The sequence below is a fragment of the Aplysia californica genome, unplaced genomic scaffold (genome assembly GCF_000002075.1).
Source record: "Aplysia californica isolate F4 #8 unplaced genomic scaffold, AplCal3.0 scaffold00025, whole genome shotgun sequence".
NCBI classification, from domain to species: Eukaryota; Metazoa; Mollusca; class Gastropoda; order Aplysiida; family Aplysiidae; genus Aplysia; species Aplysia californica.
In genome coordinates, this window is record NW_004797295.1 from 1728091 (window position 1) to 1754587 (window position 26497).

The 26497-nt window shown below is 37.7% G+C and overlaps 1 protein-coding gene across 5 annotated transcripts in view; it reads right to left on the reverse strand.

Annotated features, from left to right (window-relative positions):
* Nucleotides 1–26497, reverse strand: part of LOC101853669 (golgin subfamily A member 4) — a 42524-nt gene continuing 16027 nt past the window's right edge. For 2 of the 5 annotated variants that reach the window (XM_013089240.2, XM_005091051.3), the window contains 12 exons: nucleotides 26284–26478; nucleotides 24018–24179; nucleotides 18824–23015; nucleotides 17862–17992; nucleotides 17257–17454; nucleotides 13480–13598; nucleotides 12198–12351; nucleotides 11676–11744; nucleotides 10804–10926; nucleotides 9871–9918; nucleotides 9456–9539; nucleotides 1–4149 (listed from right to left, as the gene is read on the reverse strand). In XM_013089240.2, the coding sequence (XP_012944694.1) occupies nucleotides 4132–4149; nucleotides 9456–9539; nucleotides 9871–9918; nucleotides 10804–10926; nucleotides 11676–11744; nucleotides 12198–12351; nucleotides 13480–13598; nucleotides 17257–17454; nucleotides 17862–17992; nucleotides 18824–23015; nucleotides 24018–24179; nucleotides 26284–26478 (5493 nt within the window). In that variant the 3' untranslated portion in view covers nucleotides 1–4131. Of the gene's footprint in view, nucleotides 4150–8174; nucleotides 8202–9455; nucleotides 9540–9870; nucleotides 9919–10803; nucleotides 10927–11675; nucleotides 11745–12197; nucleotides 12352–13479; nucleotides 13599–15000; nucleotides 15052–17256; nucleotides 17455–17861; nucleotides 17993–18823; nucleotides 23016–24017; nucleotides 24180–26283; nucleotides 26479–26497 lie in introns of all 5 variants that reach the window. The other 3 variants (XM_005091050.3, XM_005091052.3, XM_035972926.1) reach the window with 3 other exon arrangements.

Here is a 26497-nt window from a genome sequence, read left to right on the forward strand (position 1 = left end):
GATAGAATCAGCAACCATCTTTTATTCTTCAAATCACTCGTTTTAACAGAGTATCTCACGATAATGACAAAAAACAGCCCCCCTCACATACATAGACACATCACTGCAAAAACAGTGTCTACCTTTCTTCCTTGCATTCTAAAGCTCCTCAAAGTCCGCACAATTTTTAAAAAATCTTTATCTTCATCAAACAGAACTTTCGAATATATACTGTCACACTTATCCAGAAATTACAGAATACATTACATTCTATATAAGACAAACATAGTAAAATAACGTGTCCACTCCTAATAAAGAACCAATCAAGTACACTCCACTTGAAATTACTATTTCAAGAATGCTGCACAGACATTTGTACGGGACTTGTCATGAGATGGGCTGCTTTGTTACACATAATCTCTCCACAAAGACAGAGTTTGCTAACATTAGCAAGGACAAGATTAACATAAACACAACCAGCATAACAGGGAGTGACCAAAAGAAATACACACTCTCAATGTATTATGTGTCAGTGAGTAGCCTCTGTTTGATATGAGTAACGCATTTATGTACACTGTATGTGTATGTGAAGTCAAACAACAAAGGATGATAGACCTAACTACCGACATGTGGAATGCCATAGGTGATATCAGAGGCTTCCTGTACCCTCTGACATCTATATTGTGAAAGGTACAGTATAACAAGGATAGGTCGAACACAGAAGGCTTGAAATCACGCATCCATCGAACTGTGCCTGTGGTCCATTTTTTTTTCTTCTTTATCTTTATAAGATATCCCTCGAACTACCGAGGCCAGCTTCGACGAATTCAAGCTATCTGTGTTATACTGTATTAAGAATTTCCTCAACTTCCCTCTTTATCACAGAATATAAAAGGCTTGAAAAATCATGAACATAATGGAAATTAACCAAGACAGCCTTGGAGTTTCAGTGTTTTTGAAGCTACTTTCCAATTTTCCTTGTAATAAATAAATAGTTCTACATGTACTTTATATATATATGATGATAATGTGAGAAAACATATTTACAGCAGTAGGGAGAATAATAAATAACAAAGGACATTGCACATTTTACAACAAAAGCCAGAAAATGTTGTCATACTCCAGTTCCAGTTGGTTTCACAGTTCAGCTGACAATGAGAATCTCATAAACCTCTCTGCCATGAAATTCTTGCAGCAGGACCAGGCTTCTCACTACATTACAACAATTAGGAAATTATCTAGTGTAAACATTGCAAAATAACGTAGAGACAAAAATCCTAGCTTTTCCACATAAAAGTTTATCATATTTCATTAAAATCTTTCGAAACAGTCTATCTCAATCTATCTCAAAATGGCAGTTGTTAAAACTAAAAAAACTCCAACAATGACCTCAGATCTCTTCCTTTTCCGAGCCTCATCTAGTATGCTTATATTATATTCAGTTCCAGTCACCTCAGTCCATGTCTTTTCAAACCACTGTAGCAATTATGCCCTGCTATTCAGACCTTATGTAAACTGATGAGAACAATAAAGGCAATCAATAAATAATAGAATAATAAAACTCACCATAAACATTTTTTTTTCAGAAAACCAAAGGAAGCTAATACAGAAGTTAGCACCACAACAAATGACGGAGCATTTTTGCCCTTGAAGTGCACTGTGAGAAAAGGACAGAGCAGTTTCACAGACCTGCCAGTTGTTGGTGTGGCAGTGAAATTTATGAGCTAGAATAAATTACACAATACATCAAGCATAGACCATAATGGTAATCAAAAGAATATATATATATATATATATATACAAAGAAATTCTAAGTAATTTTCTAGAAAGGATAAGAAAAAAGTGAAGCTTGATATTCCAAAAACAAGGATAAAATCTTCCATTTGTTCAACAAACCATTTCTCCCATCAGATGGTTTTCATCCAAGTTCAATTCACTTGTAGATCTAGACATAATGAAATCTTTGACAAGGATTATCAAGAGCATTATGTCAACAATTTTAGCAACACAAATTATTTTGAATTTCAGCTGTGGAAGCTAAATAGTATAAGCAAAATCAGTATTGATTATAAAAATGAATTTAAAAAAGAGAAATCGCCACTAAAAAATATCAACTAACTAAATTTGAGCACTGTAAAGTAAAATATGTAAAATCAGAAATTTACAAAAGAGAAAAAGCTACATAATGAAATCTGTTCTCAAGCTCAGCTTGTATGTATCATGATAAGTGCAAGTGCAAGGCAGACTCAGATAAAGAAGCTTTAAAACAACATTACCATTCATACTTAAAACAACAGGCAAAAATGGCTGAACAGTGAGGTACCGGTACTTATAACACATGGGATCAAGCAAAAACAAAGAATGAGAATTTCTTTGGTACTGTTAATGCGTAGGACATGTCAGTGTCTACAAATGTCATCTTATCACCGCTGTGCGAAGATGAACGGGACTTTTGCACTTCACAGCACTGTTTAAACATATCACAAATTCAAATGCAGAAAAGAAAATGCCACTCGAAATTACTTATATGGAAGAAAACATATTGCTTATCAGCCCACTTACAAGTTTTCAGAAGACATGCATCTGTTCAACTAGTTAGAATAGAGTATTGTTGAGTTGTAGTCCATGGCGAGGCAAAGCAATTATGCCCGCATTTTGCCTGGAACTGATTAAGATAACAGTTACAGTTTACAGAAAAATAAGGACAACCCACCACTATAACAGAAGAGCAGATGAAAAGACAAGTGAAGAGAATCATATACTGCACTATAGTTCAACAGCACTGTAATATCTGGTCCAGTTGCAACACAATTCATTTCTCACTGAACTTGTTGATCTTGTTTAATAAGGTCATGAAAAACTGGAAAGAGAGGTGTTTGATTATGAGGAGTTTGACATTTGGATAGTAATGTAAAATTGTAGAAATGTGTAAAACCTGCAGTCTTTACAAAGCAATGATAAATACTGATTTTTTTTAAACCCAGTCTCAATTCTTCAGACAGCCAAGCACAAGAGAGAATGGTAAATCTGAAAGTTTTGAATTGCCCTTTTGGTATGCACTGCAAAAGACCTTTTACACTGTCCTTTACTTTCTGTACCTGTACATAGATGTATGTGAGAGTGTATATATCCTTTAACACTACGCTACTCTAAAGAATTTATGAAGAATACAGACAATGGCTTTCACTGTAAAAATTATTTTCAAACGGCAAATGAATCTTACAGTAATGTTATATGACCACCAATTTGATACCAAATGTGGTGACCCCCCCCCCCCCCCAATTATTTGCCGAACAAGTATAAATTAAGACAACATTTGTTGTCATAGGAACTTACTTATGAAAACTGGAGCAGGCCTACTCTAAAACCCATAAAACATAAGAGAGGATAGATTTCAAATACAAGCTAACCAAATTAATCACCCCCTCTTACCATCCTTAAACAATTCACATATATATATATATATTTGTGAAATCATTTTCAGTTACAGTATCGCACGAAAGTAGTCGCACGAAAGTAGTATCTACTGATAATGATTATCATGTCTTGTTTTAAGTCCACCGAATTAAAACCCACAAAAAAAAAAAAAACCCAAAACAAACAAAAGTATAACAAAAAGCAGGAACAATAATAGAATTGAGACTATCTGCTGATAAAATATTCAATGAATGCTTTTCAATCACACGCTTAAAAGTGTAAAGGTGAATACCTTCAAAAGTATTTCATCAAAACAAATGTTTCTTTGTCTAGTAATACAACCCCCAAAGAGTGAAGCAGAGTAAACAATTCATGATAGTCATCTCAGAGGAATGTATTCCACATTTGTAATGTCAGCAAAGAAGCATGGCACACTTTCTTCCCATTCATGTCCACAGTGGAAGAACAGTTTATTGAAACCACCTGTTACACTAATCGCATTGGTATTTTTAACAGCTTGTTTATTAGAAACTTTTACAGATTGCCATTTTCAACCATTAATTTCTCTCGGAAATACATGAAGGGGGCCTGATATTACTCCAGTTTGATTTGATACAGAGAGATAGAAACCCAATGACAAAGCCTTGTCCCTTTTTGACACCAGCCTATATCCTCAAAGCATGGTACATCAAATTCACAGGAAGGGTAGACTTATCCGATATACGCAGACAGCTTTCATGGGGAACGCCACAGCTGTGAAAATAAAAGGAAAAAAATGCTCCAGGAAACAGCAGTGAGACTTTCTTAAAAATAACAATCTATAAGTCATGGACATATACCACAGTACTCACTGATCAACAAAGAAAATATAGTAACAGAATGAGCCCAGAATTCTCCACTAATACCAAAACCTCATCAATCACGAATACAGAAATTCACATGCAGTTTTCAAAAAAATTGCCTTTGCTGGAGAAAAATCTTTGCGACAATCCTTGAAAATACAAAACACAAGCATATGTCAATGCAGTATGTTAATGCACTTACTCCTCAACATAACTGTGTCTGTGAAGAACATGCAATAACAATTTGAGCCTCCAGATTTCAGTATCGGTTTGAAGACTCTCCACGTTGATTAGCTACTCAATCAAGACTCCAAATTGTATCCACTCTTTCAGAAGCCCTGAGGCATTCTTGTAATGACAAGTTGTAGAAACTACAGGTCATAAAAATGATACCATAAGCCTGCATCTCTTTTAAAAGAATCTTCCACTTTCCTTTGGAGTAGACAGTCAAAGTTGCCTTTTGTTTCCCACAGTATATATATATATATATATATATATATTAACCATGTACATGCTTGCATGCATGCTAAAAGTTCATTTTACTAGCTCAGAACAGTAAAGTTAAAATGACTTACCAGAGAATATATTATATCAACACTTACAAGAGAAATTTCAACAGTCCACTGTGAGACGAATATTACTTGCTTACTTTTTTTACATGAACATACTGAATCAGTCACTTGTTAGCTGTGTAGTTTTTCTGCAAGCCATACATTAAATGCAGACTAAAAGTTTGTAACAGAATAGAACCCATAAACACAACAGAACCTCCCTGAGTAATATACGAAATAACTCATTGACCTCCTCCCCAACTAATCTTTTTTCTCAAGCATTGAAAGAATGCATCAGTAGTAGCCTATTTAAATGTCGACATTAAAATTTCATTGCTTGAAGTTATGAGAAAAAAATTGATGAAATAACGGTCATCAACTGCTGAGAAAAAAAACAGACAGCAATAACAGACAGAAAGTGAAAAAGTAAGACCAATGAGCAACACCCTCCAACTACTCGCACAAGCACAGATGATACGAGAGGACATAAGCCTTACCTTATATCTCAAAGACCAAGAGATCAAATATAACAAGGAGGACAAAAACTTTGCTCAGGTCTAAACATAATGCAGTGTCACACCTTTCAAACTACACAAGGGCAAAAGATACTAGTTATTTTACCACGTGCTGAAATAGATAAATAACAGTAGGCCTACATATTGTTGGATGCTTTACACCTTAGTTTTTTTTTAAACCTGTGTCAGCCTTTCATAAATATGACGCCAACCTTCATTAACACTTTCACTACCGCGAGCCGCATTTTGCGGCTCGAGAACCTGGCCTCGCTGGATTGAGAGCCGCAAAATAGGGCTCGAGTGGCTCGCTATCTATTCCAATCCAGTAATGAAATTCTCGGCCAATCCAAGTTTTCAAAATAATAGAATAGACTTCCTGTTAGCAGATACGAAAGAAATATAGCACTGAGAGACGATTTTCAGTCATTTCAGTGCTTTTTTTTGTCCCCTTCGAAACGTAAAAATCTTTAAAAAAGAGCTCTCCTGACTTCAGCATATGTCTCATATTTCACTTCTTTATTAGGTACACATACACAACTTTCAGCTTTTCTTTGCATTACTTGAGGCAACCTACCTGGGAAGTCTGAATGATGCTGTTGTTGTACCTTTTTAAATATGACCTTTCAAAGCAGGAAAATTGTTGTTTCATATGACACATTCGATATTGCATAATCACTTTTAGAAACCCCAAACTAATATAATTGGAATTAATCTTTAATATTGTATCACCATCTGATAGATTATTTTTTAACCTTCAGTTTGATGGGCCACATGATATGGTTTGTGTGTGTTTAGTCGGATGTTTTGACATTTTCCTGTGGCGGGGTAGGGGCGTAAAAATAGGTCAGGGAAAAGCCCTGGGCCAGTGGTGGATTTTAGCCTGGTAGGAAAAGAGTTAAACGGCCAAATTCATATCTCCAATATTCACACTAAATTCCACAGCCCCCCAAAAAACTCTGGAAAAGTAAACTCCTGAAAAAAATCCAGGTGCAACATAAAATTACAAGTTTAAAAAATCAAGAAATATAGAGAGAAAAAAAAATCAATGTATAGTAAGTTATGTTTTGAAACATCAAATCAAAAACTAGTCATGTGACAAAAAAACTTAACTTGGGTCGGGGTAGAGCTGCCAACCAAACACTTCTAGACCTGCACTCGGACTCCACTGACAGAGGAATTTTAACAGAAGACCCTTACAATTTATTATTATAATGCATTTCCTTTTTTCACGTTGATTTTACAATTAACACCAATTGTTCTCAAGCAAAAACTTAACTGTAGCAAGCAAATTCACACAATGAAGGCTTTTTCAAAGGGGAATGTCTATCAAAATCGTGGGCTTGGAAACCTCAAAAGTGGTGGTGGTGGGGTTGGGGTGGGGGTACGGGGAATACATACACTTAATGTTGTTATACCAATAACCAGATGACTGCTACACGAAATAATACAAAATCAAGAGGTCTATGAATGTGCACTCACCAAAGATACATTTACAATGAAAGAAGACTACACAAAATTTCCAACATTCTAGACTCTGCGATAATTGTCAAATGGTTCTAATTCGACTTGATCAAAAGTACCAAATTTTCTTCGGCTGAACATCTACACAACTATGGAGACATACAGTTACAGGTCCCTTCACCCTAAGCTCCATTAATCGGCAAAAACTAACGGTGCACAAATTTAACTGGCAAACTGTGTTTAAGCCATAACAAACTGGAAATAAATCATTTGAAGCCCTGTGTGACTGAGTGAGCATAGAGTACAAGACTAGACGAAAAGGGGTAAATCGCCATGCTAAAAAACATTGATTCTATAAAGCGAATTACAAAACATCATTCTTTATGGATCACCATCAACAAAGGGGAATAAGTAATGTTGCAGGTGAAAGCAGTTAGAAATAAACCCATCCACAAAAAACATTGAGTGATAAGACCATTGAAAAGTTCAAAAACAGGAAAATAAAAGGAAAAAAATCTGTACAAAATGATTGGTTACCCACACTTAATCAATGTAAAACAAAGAAGAGACTATAGGCCAAACACTTCTACTAAATATCCACCCCCATTTCCACAATTTCTAATTTTTATTCCTTCCGTTCACTACTCATAAGCATTATGGCTGTCCATATCAGCTTCATAAGATCGAATGACGAAACAGCATCAGAGGAGTTGCAAAACTCTTGATCAATATTTTTTTAACTGCACTGTTGTCCAGAAAGAGCAGTATTGCTAAGAAATCAAAGACAATGGTTATGTCAGGCACATGACAAGACAATCACACTTACTTTTTCACTCTTTCTCTCCCTTCTCTCTCTTTCACTCACATACACAAAAAACACAAACTTGAACAAGAGACCAATCATGAACAACAACATACTTTCAAGCATGCTGACACTTACACTCGATTTCATGAATACAAACACACCCCTGCCTCAGCAACCCTCAAACTGCATATAATTTGAAACAAACTGGAGTTGGGCTATGTGACATACTAGGTCAAACAAAGACATGACTTATTCAATATGCTGGTCTACATTGTCAAACATGTCACTTGACAGAGGAAAACAATACAAAAAAGAATCTCAAGATTAGGAAAATGACAAAAACCTCACATTTGTTTATTAAAGCCAAAGTATAACAATTGCAAAGCTCACAGACAAGGCAAAGAAATAACCCACAGAAAATTAGTTGCCCGAAATACTAGCATACATACTTACTTTTTATTTTACACTACAGATACCAGTACCCCCCAAAAAAACCTGTTACTTCAATCCTTCAAATAAAAAGAAAACGTGAGAGCAAAAATTCCCCATAACAGAAATAAAAAGGACAACATCAGGGATGCAAAAGTAAGGAAATGATAAGTACCATGTGAACTGTCTGTTGAGATCAGATCTGCAAAATGATTAGGAGTTTAAAGTAGTCAGATTGTCAGACTGACAAGTTCTTAGGGTTCTGAACAGACTATGTTCACAACTAAAAGAACACACAATACTTTGCTAACATAGTCATGCCCTAGTCTCTTGCAATTTTCTAAAATCTATCTAATGCACTTTTATTCATTGCATGCCATTTTCAATTTTGATTGCTCTCAAGATTTTCTCACAAAATCCATATAAATACGAGGGAGATTTGTATGTGGATTTTTCAAAGCTGCCTTTTTCTTGTCATCTACTTCAAAGATTACCAAAAAGTGGGGCCAAACAAGGAGTAACTTATTAGCCACGCAGTGTATACTTGCAAAGGTGTTTTTATCTTAGAAAATAATGATGATTTTGTGTCTGTAGACCCTCCAGATGTCTATCCCTAGCAATCCATTTCCAGTGAAAGGAAAAGCAGTTTTTAGAGGACGGCTGTCTGCTACCTTTGAATCAGTAAGTAGTGTGCATTGTCTGTAGTACACTTTTTACAGAAAGTTTAAAAAAAGAAAGATTTTGAGTCATGAACATTTTCACCATACTTTTCAAACCTTGTAACTTCAATTTCCTTCCATAATTCAAAGCATTAACATACCAGGTATTCCCAATATGATGGAAACCCTGAAAAATTCTGTATTGGACTGGTACAGGTAAGTATTGTTTTCATATGAAGAAAAAAAGTACAGTAAATTACACAACAAAATACTGCAGGACAACACTCAAAACAACATTTACATTTTTTTTTTTTAAACTAAAAAAAGCATCATGCTATCCCAAATCATCTCATCTCACGGAAGCAAATTGGAAATAAATTCTTGACATGAAGAATGCTGAACTAGCAATGGTTCATCCTAATGTAGAGCATTTTCACCAAATTAAGAAATCCAATCTTACATCAAAAGAAACATGCTAAGTAAAACAACTGATCCAAAATAAAACAGAAAAAATTCTTCACAAAGTCCCAAATAAACAAGAAGCGAGACAAAAAAAGTTCCATTAAACACAATTATGCAGAATTTAAAGACATGTATACTTTAAAAAGATCAAAGGGAGCGGTTACTAAGGTCTAATTTTTAAAAGTGGAATTCTAGAGATTACCAAGTCCCCAAAAAAAGAGCTGGATACAGAGACCAAGAATTTCAAGCCACATAAACCTCTGTGCTGAGGCTGAAAGAGAACTGTGAAAAAGTCCCTACGAGTAATTACTGGTATTGTAAACGAAAAGACTCACCGATTTAGCATCTGCCTTGGCAACTACATTTCTGGTTTGTTCATCTGAGAATCTGACCACAGTGGCAATCACGCGAGCCAGCGTCTGAAAGCCAGAAAAAATTGAAATAAAGAAACTTTGCTCTGAAAACCAGAGGCAATATTAAAAACAGAACACCTATGGTGTCAAAAAGGCAAATAGATACCAGTATTGGATAATGTAACATATATGGCAATAAAACATTTGATTTAATAAGGGTGATAAAACTACAAAAAAGGAAAACGCCCAAGTAATGCAACAAAAATATCTACTCAGCTCTCCGTGTCATTACTTAAAAGGAGAGAAAAAAACAACCCACCTAAAATGGGGGCCATTAAAAGAGCATACACATAGATAGATAAGGTTTATTTTTGACTAACGCTTAGTCAATACTTACCCTCGTCTCCTTGCCCATCATGAATTCGTACAGGATGTTCTTCAGGTACTGCAACAAACAAAATACATTGAATAAATAATACATACTACAGTACATAAGAACACTAATCAACATCACATACCTTTCAGTCAGGAAGAGAAAAGTCCCCTGACCCCATGCTATGAACAAGCACAGGCCAAAAAACAGTTTACCTTTTCAACCCCAACAACACATAGATCATTTGTGGTACAATCTATGTAGAACAGAAGTCATGATATTTGCAATTCAAGGAGGTGGGGGTCGCTTTCTTTGAGAGGTAAAATTAGCGAGAAAATGGCTGCCAAAGTTTGGTAATTTTCATAGCTTGAGAGTCCTTGGAAACTGAAAATTTACAGTTTTTGTGCCTTTAATCAAAGTTTTTCAGTAAAGTGAACACGGAAATGTGTTTTAAAATGGACACAAAAGGTGTTGAGCCAAAACAGAAAATTAGACAAATTTGCCCGAAAGCCAGAAAAATGTCCGTTTCTTTGATTTTATTATTTTAACGGGCGCCTCATTTCACCACGATGCCTCATATTTATATATCATGTTGCTTTGGCCCTCCGTGTTAGTGCCAACCACAGCTTTAAAGGATATTACATCGCGGGAGAAAGGAGATAATAAAATACCTTCTCCACTACGGAACTGAACACACAGCTTGCAAGGTGAAGAGATTAACCATTACATCACAAATATCTGTAGTTGTCGTCAATATATCATAATCAAGTCTTATAACAGTCCTTTCTTATGTTTAATTACACTAATAAAAATATGCGGTTCAATACAAAGCTCTCAAGGAATTCTGAAGTAAGAGGCTATATCTTTTAAAATAACAAGACAACTAAGCAAGCTTGTCATACACACACCCGACACAGCTCATGAACTACTCACAGAACTAACAACAGAAAATGTTACCTCAAATTCTGTGGGCTCTCTGAAGACAGCCGAATCGTCATGGTTACTGTAGGAACCATCTAGACTTAAAGGAGGGTCATCATCATCCTGAGGATATTTGCCCTTGACCTCCATTTTTTCAATCTGCCGAGAGTGCAAACAAGTGATTAGCTCTGTAAGGCTTCCATTGGAGCGGATAAAAGACAATGAAATATTAGATCATCTTAAAAGTTCCATAAACAGACTTTTTTCCCATTGTTTTTTCCTATCCTATTTTGCAACCAGACATTACAACATAGGAATGACAGAAAGAAAGAAAAATCATTAATTCCTCTCCTGCAGTGTGACAAATCTAATTGCAAGTTTTTGACATGAAGTGGTCTAGAACAGGAAAATTGTGGCACTTTTTACACACAAGGAAAGACTTGGCTTCATTCCGTCAGATATAACTGTTAAATACAATGGTCCCCAAATAGACACACAGCAGGAGAAGAGTTTACTAGATCAGTTACAAAACAAGTGAACTTACAGCCACAAAGACCACCAAAAGCTTCATTTAATGAAATATTTGATATGGGAAATTATCGTTTGGGAAGCCCTTCAAAAAGACAATATACCTAGAGAATATACCATGAATACTGTCAGCAAACAGTACTACAAGCGGAAAAATTTTGAATTTCACAACAAACGACACAAGTGAAGAGTACAAATGTCTCTTTATCAATAAAAAGAAGAAAAAATTTTAAGCATGTTTCAGCCATTTCAGATTTTGAAATATTGATTACACTTTCTGTGAATACAGAAAGCAATAATGGTCCATAAGCACTCTACCCTCTCACAATTTTTCTTTCAGGAAAGACTTTTATCATGACAGACACACAATCAGGGCTCACTTTGCGACTCAGCTCCCTCTCCCGAATCTTGCTCTGGCTGAGCTCTGCATTGAGTTGTGACAGTTGAGCCTGCAAAGACAAACAAGAAAACAACATAAAGATAGACATACGACATTTAACATTAGATACAGACCAAATCTAAAAGAAAGCTAGGATCAATCAATCTTTAAAAACAACAAAAAGTAAATCAAGACACTTGTCAAAATAAGTTTATCAAACTATACAGCACTGCATAGACATAATTCTGCAAAGAAAGAAATCATAACAGAGACAAGAAGTCGAATGATATGAAGTCATGACAGCATTTAGTACATATCACTTATTTACACTGTACAGCTTGCAGGCTAAAATCTTTTTTTTTTAAATTAAAAAAGACTAAAAACACAGTAGAGGGGTGGTAATTTTTTACCAACTGTAGCCCACCAAATACTCTTGTATCTTCAAAAAGATCTTATTTTTTTTAAACGGACACAGACACAGCTGTGGATCTGAACTGTTTTTGACAGACAACTGGTCACTCACTTCCAGGTCTATATTATGAAGTTCTAGGTCCTGAATATCCACCGAGTAATTGGCATCACCGGGCTGTGAAGAGATCTTAGGAGCTGCCAACAAAGGACTAGGTAAGGTGCCCCTAGACATCTCTTCTCCACTACGAGCTTCAGCAAGCTCCAGCCTATGAACAACACATAAACATATAATAGGTATAATATGTGACATTCATTCAGACGAAAGCATAGATTAGTCCACAAAATCTCCTAGATCAATGAACACATTCCACTTCACAATATCAGTTTTCAGATAATTAAAAGAGCTAAAAAAAGAGGAAAGTGAGTAGAATAATAGAAACAACAACTTTTCCTTACTCAAGTCAAAATTAAAAAATTAACTTTTCAAAAGTTTCACTTAAATAGTGGAAGTAACAGAAATATTGTTAATTTACAATTCATAAATATAAGCCTGGACTGTGTAAGGAAACAGAGTAAAGTGGAGGATGAAAAACAAGTACATACAACATTTTTCACACTTAAGCTAAAATAGCAAAAAAAAAAACAAAACCCAGACAACAGAAAGGAATCAAGCATCTCAGCAAACAATGAGGTCTTTCTTTTGCTATATATATGTAGACAGACCTACCTTATAATGACAACAAACCAAAGAACAACAATTCAATTCCCAATTTCGTTTCAGTGAAAACAAGAAAGTTTTAGATTTTAACTTTAAAAATTTCTTGAAGTTCCTCTTTGTATTGCACTTAGAAAAAAAAAAGTGTGTGTATTATTTGGTGTCAAGCTGAGCATTAAGAAAATCATGCATACATAAATATACACACTGGCCACTTAACAAACAAGAGTCACAAATGATTATGAAAGGTAATGGGAATAGTGTGAAATAATGAAAAAGGTAATGTGAGTACCCTGAGCAGTCGCCCGACCTTGCTCAATCAAGATATAGTTCTGCTGTTTCAATGTGAGCCAATATGATAATCTGCCAATCTCATCACAGTGCATTATGATGACGACTGGGAGCTCATATAGTATATTATGTGGCAGAGCAAGAAAAACCTTCACACATCCCTGTTTTTCACTTTCTGTTTTTCAGAGCACTATGCTTCTTATTTCATCAAATTATTATAATTAAAGCATGAGATACCATACTAGCTTAAACAGATGTATTTCAAAAGTGTACATATAGGTACAGAAACAAAACAGCCTAATTTGACTTTTATCAGCTGTATCTTTAAGTTGTCCAGTTTTGTCTTCTGACAGCTCCTCAATGCAACATATGCATGAAGCATTCTTACTTGTGTTTCTCCTTCGCCTGCTCCAACTGATGGCTCAGACTAATGACCTGCTGTTGCAATGAGGCAGAATCACCAGACTGGAAGGCAGTAAGCCTTGCTTGATTCTGTGCCACCATCTCCTAATGCAGCAAAGGGAAGAGTACATAAAAGATTACCCTTCTGACTATGACAGATTGATAATATTGACACAGAAACAAACCGGAAATAAATACTATCCTTTCCATAAGATGACATGGAATTGCTAACCATTTCAGTACTTCACTACATGACAAACATTTCATCACTAAAACATCCAGGCCGAGGTATTAAAAAGAATTGTAAATTCTAGTAGAACTATGATTATTCCAAACTGCCTAAAACTATTAACTAAGCCAGTATCATACACTGTCACAAACATTATTGCACTCTCAAAGGAAACTTGTTGATTAAAAACTCTAAACAATACACAATTGAAATGTCACTAGTAATCACTGAAATAGGAAATATCTTGTTTAAAGTAAATTATATTATACTTTCCAGAAAAACAAGTCTTTTATATATATATATGTATCTGTACATAGTGATACCATTAAGCACTTTTTAAAAAAACTTCTGATGAACTGGATAAAAACTGTACTAGATAAATAGTATGGTAAATATGCATCTATACCTTAGCCATCCATCATACATTATGTTCTTAAGGAAAAAAATGGCAGATATGGTAATTCTTTAAGTATCATACAAAGTTTTATCTCAGGGATACAGAAAGAGGAGGCATGCAAAAGGTTACCAGGCTAGTTCAGAGCAAAGAGGGGACTTGTGGGTACAGTTTTGCCATGTCATTCATATGAACATGCCTGAAGGATTCGGTGCATTGGCAGTACAGTTAAAGGGTAGAGCAACAACTTGAGAGCCACATCATAATACTCAGCCCTGGTATTATGCTTCATTTGTCCCAACAAAGTAAGTCATAACACAAAATAAGCATTAAACTGAAATGTTTTATACACTATTGGGTAAATGAAAAGACGGCTACATAAAATAAATTTTTTTTTAAATATTAAAAACAAAACAAGCAAACAAGAAAAGAAGCACAAAAATGTCCCCGTTATCATTAAAATAAGAACCTTTTATAAATATGAACTTAAGAGTATACAACAGAAAAAGGAGCACGTCCCATTGGCTCACTTCTATATTTCATTCATAATGTTCATCTGACTGCTAGTCTACATACTTGTGATGTTATTTGAATCAAAACTTCCCATTTTTCATTTTGAATGCACTTCTACCCTTATATCCAATTTTTTAGATTTCTCCAGGATAAAACAGAGAGGAATATAATATGAATAGAAAGGAAACAGGATTTTCATTGATCTTAAAATCAAACTAAGTCATACCTGTGCCTTCAAAGTCAAAGTCTGTCCGAAATGTTTTGAGGCACTTATCGGAAATGAAATTTTTAAAAAATCAGAGCTGCAACTAAAGAGAAAAAAAACCAACTACCCAATAAAGAAAGAGCAGCAATCAAAGCAACATAAATACCTCACGCACTTCATCTTGTTGGGTTGTGGCTTGGACATCAGACATATGCATCTACAAGTGCACAAATGTGAAAGAAAAAACATAAAAAAACAACATAAAATAACCACCAGACACATCACCAAAATCAAACAACACTGTGACGGAGATTCAAGCACATCTCTACCAAAACAGTGACACAGTAGTTGATAGTCATTCACCCAGAAAGAAGAACTAAAAATGCTTTTACAATCAAGATCAAATTCCAAGTAAATCATAGTGCTGAAAATGATTTAACTCAATAAATTAAGACATCTCATCAGCTAACTCCTTTTAAGTTCTCGATATATTGAACAATTATTCTAGAAAGCTACATTACTGTGCTGGGCATATATTTTGGAAAAAGAATCAGTGGAAGAAAGGCTAAACATCAGCCAAAGTCAGACAGGCAGTGCGTATGTGCAAATATCAGATTATATCCATGCCTTTCTCTGGCAAAACTCCTGTTCATTCATTTAACAACTACATGCACGCCAAATCTAGGTAATGACAGGCCTACAAGGTAAGAACTCTTAACGCTAGAATCTACAGCAGCACATGAGTACCAATTGTTTATTAACATTAGCCAATATTCACATACTATGAGCAGTTTTATAAGCCTAAGCATGATTTGGGACAAGAGCACACCTGGACTATGCCTATTCAGAAAGAATGTATTTCTGGAAAATCCTCATCCCAGACCTAAATTCAGTCAACCTCAACAGTTCATTTATGTTATTGGCTCAGAATATATGTGTGTTTTGAGTGTTTCAAGTGTTTCCTCAAAATGTCCTTATATCAGTGAACAATTTCCTGGAGAGACAACTAAAAGAGAAGGCTAATTATTCGGAACAAAACAGAGATCAGCTTGGTATGGAGCAAATGTGAATGCTTCTGTCATACGATACTGTGTATGGGCAGAGTGTCGAGGACTGCAAAAGTAGATTTCATGCCAACTGAGAATCACAATAGCATAAGGTTTGGGGACCAGACATCGCAGTTTTGAAAGTACAATAAAAATCCCATTCTGTAGCTAACCCCATCAGCATTTTGCTAAGACTGTCCTGAGCTTTGGAATGTCTATAAACTGACCTGAGAGGCAGACTGAGGCTTATTACTTCAGTGTCACTAGATGAAAAATGAGAATTTTCTTAAATTTAAGTTGAAACCTTACAGTATCCGTTCAAAAGGATTCAAATGACAAAGAAATTTCAATTCCTGTCTTTACCCAAGAATACCCCGATAACATTAAGTATTGCAGCAGATAATGTCAATATACAGTCAAACCTGTGTAAAACGGCCACCCATTGTCAAGAAGAAAAGTGGCCGTATAAGACAGGTGGCCGTCTTAGGCAGTACTGATCAAGATGAAGAAAACAAACCCCATTCCCAATCGAAAGAAGCCGCATTATTGTTGTTGTTGTTGTTGGTTTGTATTTAGTTTGTTATTTTTATTTTGTTGTTGATTTTGTGCAAGGGTGACAATAAAACGAAATGTGTCAGACAAGGAGGACCGAGTGCCATGGTAAAACAAACATATGGGTCGCCACCACTCGAAGAACGAGCGACGCTTCTATCACAAGTTCATGTTGACGTCCATTGTTACTTTGTTACAGACTGGGTAAACTGGGACCACTCATCTCACTTACGATTTGTGTATGAGTTCTGGGCGGGGCTTATGGGTTATGAGGGATCACACGCTTCCCTCACCAGCAGCTGGAAATTGGTACCTATTGGTCAACAGTGGAAGGGGCTTACGCAACATGATCGGTTGGAGTGGAGGGATTACCTAACAACAACGACAGGTGATTAGATTATGACGGCTCACCCACAACAGCAGGGGTCAATGCACAATTAATGACAAAATGTAATGGAGTCACTAAGGTGGCCGTCTAAGACAGGTGTTAATGCTTAGTATGATAGGGGTTGTGTGTTAAAATATGGTGGCCGCGGCCGCGTTGGACAGGTGCCCGTATTACACAGTTACATTATATAGAAAAAACGCAAGGGGGGAAATGGAAAGTGGCCGTTTGTACAGGTGGCCGTCTTATAGAGGTGGCCGTCAGGGCAGGTTCGACTGTACTTCTCCAATACAGAAACACAAAACTCTGATCCGAGCAATTCAAAGCGACCTAGAGCACACTCTGGAAACACATAAGACTCAGGATTCAAGCACAATACAACTACATACAAGGAAGTGAACAGTGACCCTATGGAAACATTTCATTTGAGAAAAGGAACCTTTCGTTCAATGTTCCACTCCCTGGTAAGGGCAGAAAGCTCCTCCCTATGACAATTCTCCCTTACTTGAAGCTTTCTCTCATGCTCATTTCTCATGTGAGCATCCTGCTCCAACAACTCTTGCTGACGGCGTTGCTCCACAGTGCTCAGCTCAGACTGAAGGCTTGTCACCTTGGCTTCAAGTTCAGACTTCACATTCTAAGAATAATATTGATACACATTTATGTAAAAAATAACAATGCATGTAAAGTGGTTAACACAAATTAACAACGAGAATTTAAACTTAATCCAGCAATTGTAATTTGGAGCTTGGGTTTAAATTTAAAGCTTGAAAAACATCAGACACAAAAGAGGATCAAAATCTAAAATGGAGTATAACATCAGGCACCAGGACCTGAGAACAGACGAGCACATGATGTCAGAAAGACAATTATAATTTAACTCTGGCACAATATTCATTTATACTTTATAGTAAAGAGGGATATCTTACTTCAACAATGGCCGAAAACATAATTTCTTTAATATTGTCTAAAAAATAATTGAGACATGTCTGCTTTCAAAAGAAAACCACATTCTTAATTTAAAACCAAATTGCAGGTGTCTACCTCTAGTTTTGTCTTGTATTCAACATGTAGTTCCTCAATGCGTTCATCTCTCTCTTGTAGCTCTTTACGTAGTTCCTCCAGATCTGCTTGGTGTTCCCGCAGCATTCCCTGTTCTCCTCGCTCACTTTTGTCTGGGAAAGAATGATTGTGACGAGAAAATATATCATTTTAAAATCACTATAAAGATAGCCTTTGATTATAATCAAAGTATTGAGCACAAGAACAGTGAAGTACTGCGACGAGGAAAGTGTTTCTCTTTACTCATTCAAGTGGAATAAAGGGAAGCGAACAAGCTTTACAGTATGGAATACACTGAAAACCCAACACATAAAACAGCGGAAAGCTAGGACAGAAGTTGTAGAATATATCATAATACCAAAGAAGAGTATCAAGGAAACACAAAACAAGTAAACAAGACAAAAAAACTCTTGTGTGTATGGAAGTAATTCAGAATGTACAGGTGAAAATGGTGAAATGGTATGGGTTTAACGCCCCTATCAACACTCTTAGGTTATTTAAGCGGCAGGGTCTCCTGGTTTAATGTCCGTTTCCGAAAGGACCGAGCCAAGTGGGAAATTCGTGTAAAGCGCCTTTCCCAACGACACAACGTCGGACCGAGCTGAGGTTTGGACCTCCAAACCCGCAATCTCACGATTTCGAGTCCGGCAGCCTAACCACTAGGCTACAGACGCCACTCGAGAATGTACAGGAACGGTGAAGTACAGAAACAAGAACATAATGCTGCAAAATGACCTCAAATACTCAAAGGTGAGCTTTTTTTTTTTCAACCTTCGATAAATAAACAGTGTACACTCACGCCTCCATTTGATAATGTTCAAACAAACCAAAATGCATTATCTACTTTCCAAGGTGATATTTAAGTTTTACTTTCCACAAATTCAACCTCAAATAGATTGGTGACCTGAAAAATTGTCTACAAAAGACAAGCAGTCGTGACTTACCCAAAGCTTCCCTGATGGTGCTCTCGAACTCTCTCTCTTTCTCCCCCAGTTGTTGATTCATCTCTTTCACCAGTTGCTTCACCTTGGTCGAATGTTCATTGTCCTGCGTCACCAGTGCCTCCCGCTTCTCCTTCTCCTTCTCCTCAGCAACAGCACTCAGCTTTCCCTCAAGCTCCTCCACCTCTTGGTCTCTATCGCTCTTCAGAGACTCAAACTGTTTCTCCAGTTCAGCATATTTAGAGCGCAATTCTTTCACCTCAGTATTATGGCCTTCCTTCAACTCCTGCCCTTGACTCTCTACTGTAGACAACTTTTCCAAAAGAGAATTTTTCTCTGAATTAACGGCATCAAGCTGTTGCTGAAGAGTCAGTATGCTCTGCTCCAGCTCACTCTGCTTTTTCAGGTGGGTCTCTATCACAGTGTCTTTGCTTTGTTCAACTTGGGTCTGATGAGACTGTACCTCTGCCAGCTGAGTTTTGTATTCTTCTGTTGTCTTCTCATGGTCTTGTTTGAGTTTGTTCATTTCCTCAGAAAGACTGCGGACATTTTCCTCCAGTTTTGATATAACCTCTTGTTGCTGTTGTGATGTGGCACTTTTATCATCTTGTAACTGTTTTTTAACCTGGGAAATATACGCCTCCGCTTTTTTCTTGTACTCTGCAACCTTAGAGCTGCTCTCAGATTCTAGTTGGGTTTGGAGTGTACTCAGCTCGGTAGCATGAGCCTCATTGCACTCTTTGAGTCGTCTCTCCCAGTCAGTTCTAAGCTTTTCCTCACTCTGGTTCATCTCAAGTGATTTATTTTCCAACTGAGACTGAGCAGACACTTTCTCTGCCTCAAGACTCTCACACTCTGAAGTCTTTCTCTGCAGTTTCTCCTGCAGCTCCTGTGACTCTACTGAATTCTTTGCTAGTTCAGACTGGAGCTGTGACACTTGCTGCTGCAGGCCAGTGAGCTCAGACACAGTGTCCCCCACAGCCTGCACTTTTTGCTCCAGGTCCAACCGGTTATTCTGAGTCTCTTCTAACAGTTTCTGTGTTTTGTCAAGCATGCCTTCCAGTTCATTTAACTTTGCATCTTTCTCCTGCAATATTTGGACATGTCTTTCCTCACTTTCTTGCAACACTACCAAGTGTTTCTGTTCCTTGTCTTGTAACTCCTGACCATGTTTCTCTTCTTTCTTCTTCATTTCCTCTGCATGTTCCTCTTTCTGCTTCTCATTGCTGGAAGTGAGTTCTGACACTTGCCTCTCTAGCCCCTCTATGGAACCTTGTTTCTGATTTACCAACACATTTGCTTCTTCTAACTCCATCATAAGTTTATCTGAGTCTGAATGTTTTGTCTCCAGATTCTGTAGGTTCAGTGATAACTTTTCACGAAGCTCCTGACAGTTACTCTGAGATTCCTCAAGAGTGATCTGTAAACTTTTCTCTCTTTCCCCATGTTCCACTTTCATCTTCTCAAGCTCAGTGTCTTTTTCTTCTATCACAGTCGACATTTCTGACACCTTCCTCTCCAAGTCCACAATTGTATCTCGGGTGAGGCCAGAGCTCTCCTCCAGCTGCAGAAGCCGTGTATTGGCTCTAGTCAGCTCTGTGTAAACATCCTCCTTGCCACTTGTGGCCGCCTGCAGCTTTTGTTCCAGACCTTCTATGGTAGACTTGGCCTGACTCTGCATCTCCTTTAACTTGACCATATACTTCTGCTTCAGCTCCTTCACTCGCTGCTCCCCTTCTGTTTTCACAGTCTCCAGGTCTGATTCATGCTGTCTACGTTCATTAACTAGTTTTTCTTCTTCCTCTTTTAACCTTGCCTGGACAGAGGTCAGGGAAGACTCTGCCTTGTTCTGAGTCTCTTCCAAGCGTTGTTTAATGGCTGTCAGTTGTTCCCCTTGAGTCGTCTCTATGGCTCCAACTCTATCTCTTTCTTGAGTCAGCTGAGCCTCATAACTCTGTGTGACTGTCTGTAACTCTGCCCTACACTCAGACAATTCCTGCTGTCCTGCTGACAGCTGCTCTTCCAGTTCTAGCTTTTTCACCGTCAGCTCAGACAGTTGTGTTTCATGACTGACTTTCAAATCTTCAACTAGTCGGTTACAATTTTCATTAATTTCTCTCTCTGATGTTTCTAAGCTTTGCACTTTTGTTTCAAGTTCTTGCACTTTCCTACTACTCTCCTCCTCCTTTTCCTGTGCAGCCTCATTGACAGCACGCAACATCTCCTCAATTGCTGCATGCTCTTTCTGAAGTTGAGCTAGACTCTGATTCACTTCTATCAGTGAGGCCTCTTTCTCTTGAAACTCTATAGTCTGAGTCTCCCCTTTCTCTCTAAGTGCGATAACTTCCTTCTGCAAGTCATCAGCACGGCTTGTTTCTTGTGCCAGCTGTCGTTGTAATGACTCTTGCTCTGCTGACACTGTGCCAGCCATGGTCTCCAGCCTCTGATTCTGTTCTCTCAACTCTTCCTCCAAAGACTTGACACGCTCCTCTCTTTGCGCTACCTCGCTTTCCAGTTGAAATTTTACAGAATCAAACTGTAAAGTCATTTTCTGTATCTCACCTTCCTTCTCCTGTACTTGGGATTTCAATTCCTCCAAATCTACCTTGTGGCCATCTGCTGCTTGGTTTAAATCTGTTTGGGTAGATGTAAGTTCACCTTGAACCATGGAGAGCTGTTCTTTGAGACGCACCACTTCTTCTTCTTTGCATTTATTAGCCTCAGTCACTTTTTCTTCCAATTCAGAAACAACTTGCTGCTTCTGGGTCTGAATAGCCTCCATGGCTGCATTATGCTCTGCCTTCAAACTCTGAACTTCTGTATCTAATTCAGCTTTGAGATCTTTCATCTCAGACTGGTGTCGCTCCTCACTCTCTCTCAGCTGATCTTCTTTCAACTTCTCAAAATTTTTCCTCACATCTTCAAGACCCAAGTCCTTCTGTGAACTCAATTGTCTCATTTGAGTTTCAAACTGCTCATCTTTCTCACGTAATTTCTCTTCATGTCTATCTCTTAGTTTTGTCAAAGTATCCTTAAATTTAGCTTGCTTTTCTTCAAACTGTTCCTTAAAAGTGCATTCCAGGGACGATATTTCTTGCTGCTTTGCAGTCAGTTTTTCCTCGTAAGTCTGAATCAAATTGTCTTTTTCACTAGCATTTGCAGCTGCTTGCTCTTCCAAATCTTTTTGCTTTTGCTCCAACTGCTCAGTGAGAGAATCTTTAATATCCTTCAAACCTTTAATCTTTACATTGGCTTCACCCTTGAGTTTCTCAAATTTCTCTAAACTTTTACTCAATTTTGCCTCCACCTCCTCCATTGCTTCAGTCTTACCCCGTAACTGAGCATTTAGTTCCTCCTGTTTGCCCTCAACAGTCTTGACATACTCTGAGTTGTCTTCCATGACGGAGCGCATCGCCATGATCTCATCATCTTTAGAAATGAGTTCTCTATTGAGCCTGTCAACCTCCTCCTGGTGACTGCTCACCTGTGTGGCCAGTTCACTCGCCCTCGTCTCAAGAGCTGTTTTCTCCGTGGCTGCCTGCTGGACCAGTTCCTCGTGTCTTCCGTGTAGCTGTTCTCCGAGCTCTTCTTTCGACTTCTTCAGCCCAGCAACAATCTCTTCCAAACTGCCAAGCTTCTCCTCTAGACCTTCCTTCTCTGTCTGCACAGCACTCTGACATGCCTCAAGACTGCGCACCACCTCCTGTAGCTCCGTTACTTTGCCCTCGTAAGTCACACACTGGGCTTTCAACTCATCCCTCTCATGAGAAACACTGTCACTGACCGACTTCAGCTGTTCATGCAATTCTCTCTCAGACGCCACTTCTGCTTTCAGAGTCTCAATTTCACCCATGAGAAGTTCAAGCTTCTCAGCTTTCTCACCAGCCACTTCATTGCTTATCCTAGACTTGTCAGATTCAGCCTGAGAGAGCTGTTGCTGTAGTTCTTCCTCACGGCGACGTCCCTCCTCCCGGGAAGTCCTCAGCTCTGTGGCGGCAACATTCAACTCTTCTCTCAAAGAGTTCAGTTCCTCCGCCAGAATGTTGACCCGTCCCTCCATGTCACTTCGTTCATGTTCAGAGCTGTCAAGTCGCTGCTGGAGTTTGGTTTCCCTGACGTTCATGGCTTCCAGTTTTGCTACAAGCTCTTCTTTTTCTCCGAGTTGACTTTGTGCTTCTCCTTGCTTTGACTCAATCTGGAAACAAGAATAAAAGAAATATAAAATAGTAGTTTTGTCAGTGAAAAAACATATATGGGTACGGGAACTTTCATTTCATCCCTAAAACAGAACACGACATACAGAAATACTTAACAAAATGAAAAATGTAGGACCATCCAGGGGCACTGTCCTTTGATAGCACAGCATTAACTAGCAAGTTGCTATAAAAATTCCACTCGGCAAATGGACTATAAGAAAATAGGACTCGTAAAAGCTGCCCTCCAACCTCTTGAACTTTTGAGACTCAAACTTATTGCTGTGAACACACATCATTGTGAAATGGTTGATACTGCACCTCCAGCTTCGTTTTCTTCCACATTCTCAAGCTTTCAGATCAGGTTTCAGAGCAAGTTGAGTGCAAGTTCTACAACCCCAGTTCCACCGACTAACATGCAACGTCATACTTCTTGCAAAAGCACAGTCTCTGGCCTTTGTCTTATTAAAATTTAAACTAACCAGTGTTGATTTTTTTTTTTGGGGGGGGGGGGGGGGGGGGTTAAGTTTAAAGCTTAAAGAAGTTCTGTTTTGGATATTGTCAGGCAGCCAACATGGGCAGGCCTACTCTCATTTGAACTTTTCACGGCCAAAGTTTCTTTAAACTGTGAAACTATCATCTCAGTGTTGCATCCTTTCCCAAGAAGGTTTCCCAAGAAGCCTCGGTACTTGACAAAACTAACCATGGGTACCAAAAGAGAGAAAAATGTAACAAAAAAACAAAAACAACACAAGCTATTCAATGACCATACCAACATGAACCTGCCAAAATCCTGGCACTTTTGACTTGAAAGGAAACCAGAGGCATTAACAAGCCTGCTGCACTTAGACCAAATCATGAACTATCAGAACGACATAATTTCATGTCAGTAGAGATGTTACAGATAATTATTCCTTGTTATTTCAACACAACCATCAGTACATGCGTGAGAGCAAAACATGTACAGCTATACTATTTCTACAACAAAGAATTTAAGTCTTCACCTGTATTTTCAGCTGCTCACTTTCTTGTGAGGTAGAAATCAGTTTAACTGAGACATCTTCTAGCTCTTTCTCTTTGCATTCTGTTTGTTTCCGTAGCTCCTCCAGCTCTTTGGCCAATCTGTCATTCTCCTCGCCTTTACCATTCACAGCAGCATATAACTCCTGAACAATGGCAATGAGAAAGGGGACAAAATGAGACGATGACACAAATGGACAGGTGAGCACATTGGTAGTATTTTGTCCGAAAAATAGAATGGCAATACAAGGGAACGTTTTACGTTTTCTCCATTACATAAATTTAATTTTTTTCAATCATCAACTTCCCGAAAAAATATTAGAAACATCTGATAAAATAGCTAGCATAAAAAACATATTCCCAAAAAGTAATACATCCAGTTACAAATACAGTTGAAAAACTAAATTTCAGTGCAGCTTTCTCGTATCAAAACTCTGCATTCCTAAATTTGCATAAGCAAATCATACGTCAGTCTGCATAGATTTTTTTACGACTTGAGTCAACAATAATTCCTTTCTTTGCTTCAAATATCTGTCACAAGTTACAGTTTCTGCATTCTGATATTAATAACACTTAACCCACTGTGAGCTTTAGACAGGTTGTTTATGCCTATTTCGCACAAGTACCCACACATGAAGACAACAGGGGGATAGCATAGCATGCTCGCCATAAGATTGTTATGTTACTTTCTCTGCATTCAAGTTCTGGGAAAGATAAATAATGTGTGTACAAAGGGCCAGTGTGACATGCTGAGAATGAACCAGACAGCCAAAAGAAGAACCTGTCAACTTTGGCAGGGCCTGAGGAGTCAAGGGCTCCAGTATTACTTGAGTCAGAGGGTAGTGAGAGCTAAAAATATCCCAGTGCTGTAAGGGTTCAGGGATCATGCAACTAAATAAAAATAAGCACATTATAGAGCCCAACTGAAATTATCGTATAACTTCAGTGAGATCAATATTGCAGATCAAGTCCCTAGAAATCTATCACTCACAGCACAAGTCAAGTCTCCACCATGTCAAAGACAAAGCATGCGGGACTGGCAAGCATATCTTTAAAAGTGCACATTTATATTAACAAGTTGCTTGTACTCTCAATCACCATTTTGCAATTTCTTCAGAGCACAAAACTTGCAATTTGTTCATTTGAGCAAGAGTCACATATCCTGCCCATTCTATGATATTTGAAAAAAATAAAACTTAAGACTTGAGGCAATATATTTAATTACACTCAAATAATATACTGCATTCAGCATTGCAGTAAGGTACCCATGGAACAATCGCTCTACAGTAATTAATATTATTTTCCAACTTCTGGATACTGCAAAGTATGGTTTCCCAAACATTCTGAACCACTGGATCCCATAACTGGCACTGATTTAAAAGAACTATTCATGTCTAGAGATGCTCAACTTTCATAAATCAATAACTAAAAAAAACCCAAAGTGGAACCTCTTGACTTAACCCTCCACCCCTTGGAAAGTACTAGTACCAGGCATGGGCAGAAGTGTCCCCACTCGGACATAATCCAAGTAGAACCAAAACCTCTACAATGAGTGATTGGCACTGAAGTCTCTTACATGAAGTTATGTGACTCACAGAGGCATTTGCTTATCAAAGCATGGTTAACATGGTCTAAAGTCATCAAAGAAAGCTTTGCCAAGTCATGCTGCCAACATATTCTTAAAGATCCCGTGTTGCGATACGATGCTATAAATAAAATGCTCTCATCCCGACACCCTTTTTTGAAAAATCCTAATAAGTACACCAAAATTTCAATTTATAACAAAATAACTACAAAATGGTTAGTAAATCTGACTGCACAAATAATTTCTCAATCCAAAAACACATTGGGTAGCCCAGTTTCTTTCTAACATTTCAATTAATTACTGAGATATCGTCGATTTTCTTACAGAATCTGCTATTGCGTGGTCCACTTTCAGAAGTATTTTCCTATATGTGGGTCATCCATATTTTGCCGACCTTTACAACCCCATAACTTTTTTATTTATGAACCTATTCTTAAAATTCAAAAAGCATCATTCTTCGGATTGAAAACTCTTTCTGAGGTACCAAATAAAAAAGGGCTAAAGCAAAGACTTAAATTTTCATTGGCATTGCTATCTAAGGGCAATACAAATTTGTGCAATATGGACAAACCATGCGTGCATAACATGTGCCACCAGCATAATTGACAGAATGTCAACCTCTTACCCACAACTGCGACCATCTTGAGACAAGTAGATAACCCTACCTCAAGCTGTGCTTCATGTTCACGAGACTTTTCAGCAAGTTCAGTTTGAAGTGCCGCTACTCGCTGTTCAGATTCTTGTAATGAAATCCGGCACTGGCTCAGGGAACTCTCAGTTCTTGCAATCTGTTGCTCCAGTTCGGCTTGCAAAGATTCATGTCTAGAATTCTGCTCAGCATCTTGCTCTGCACTGATGACCTGGATAAAGTAAAATGTA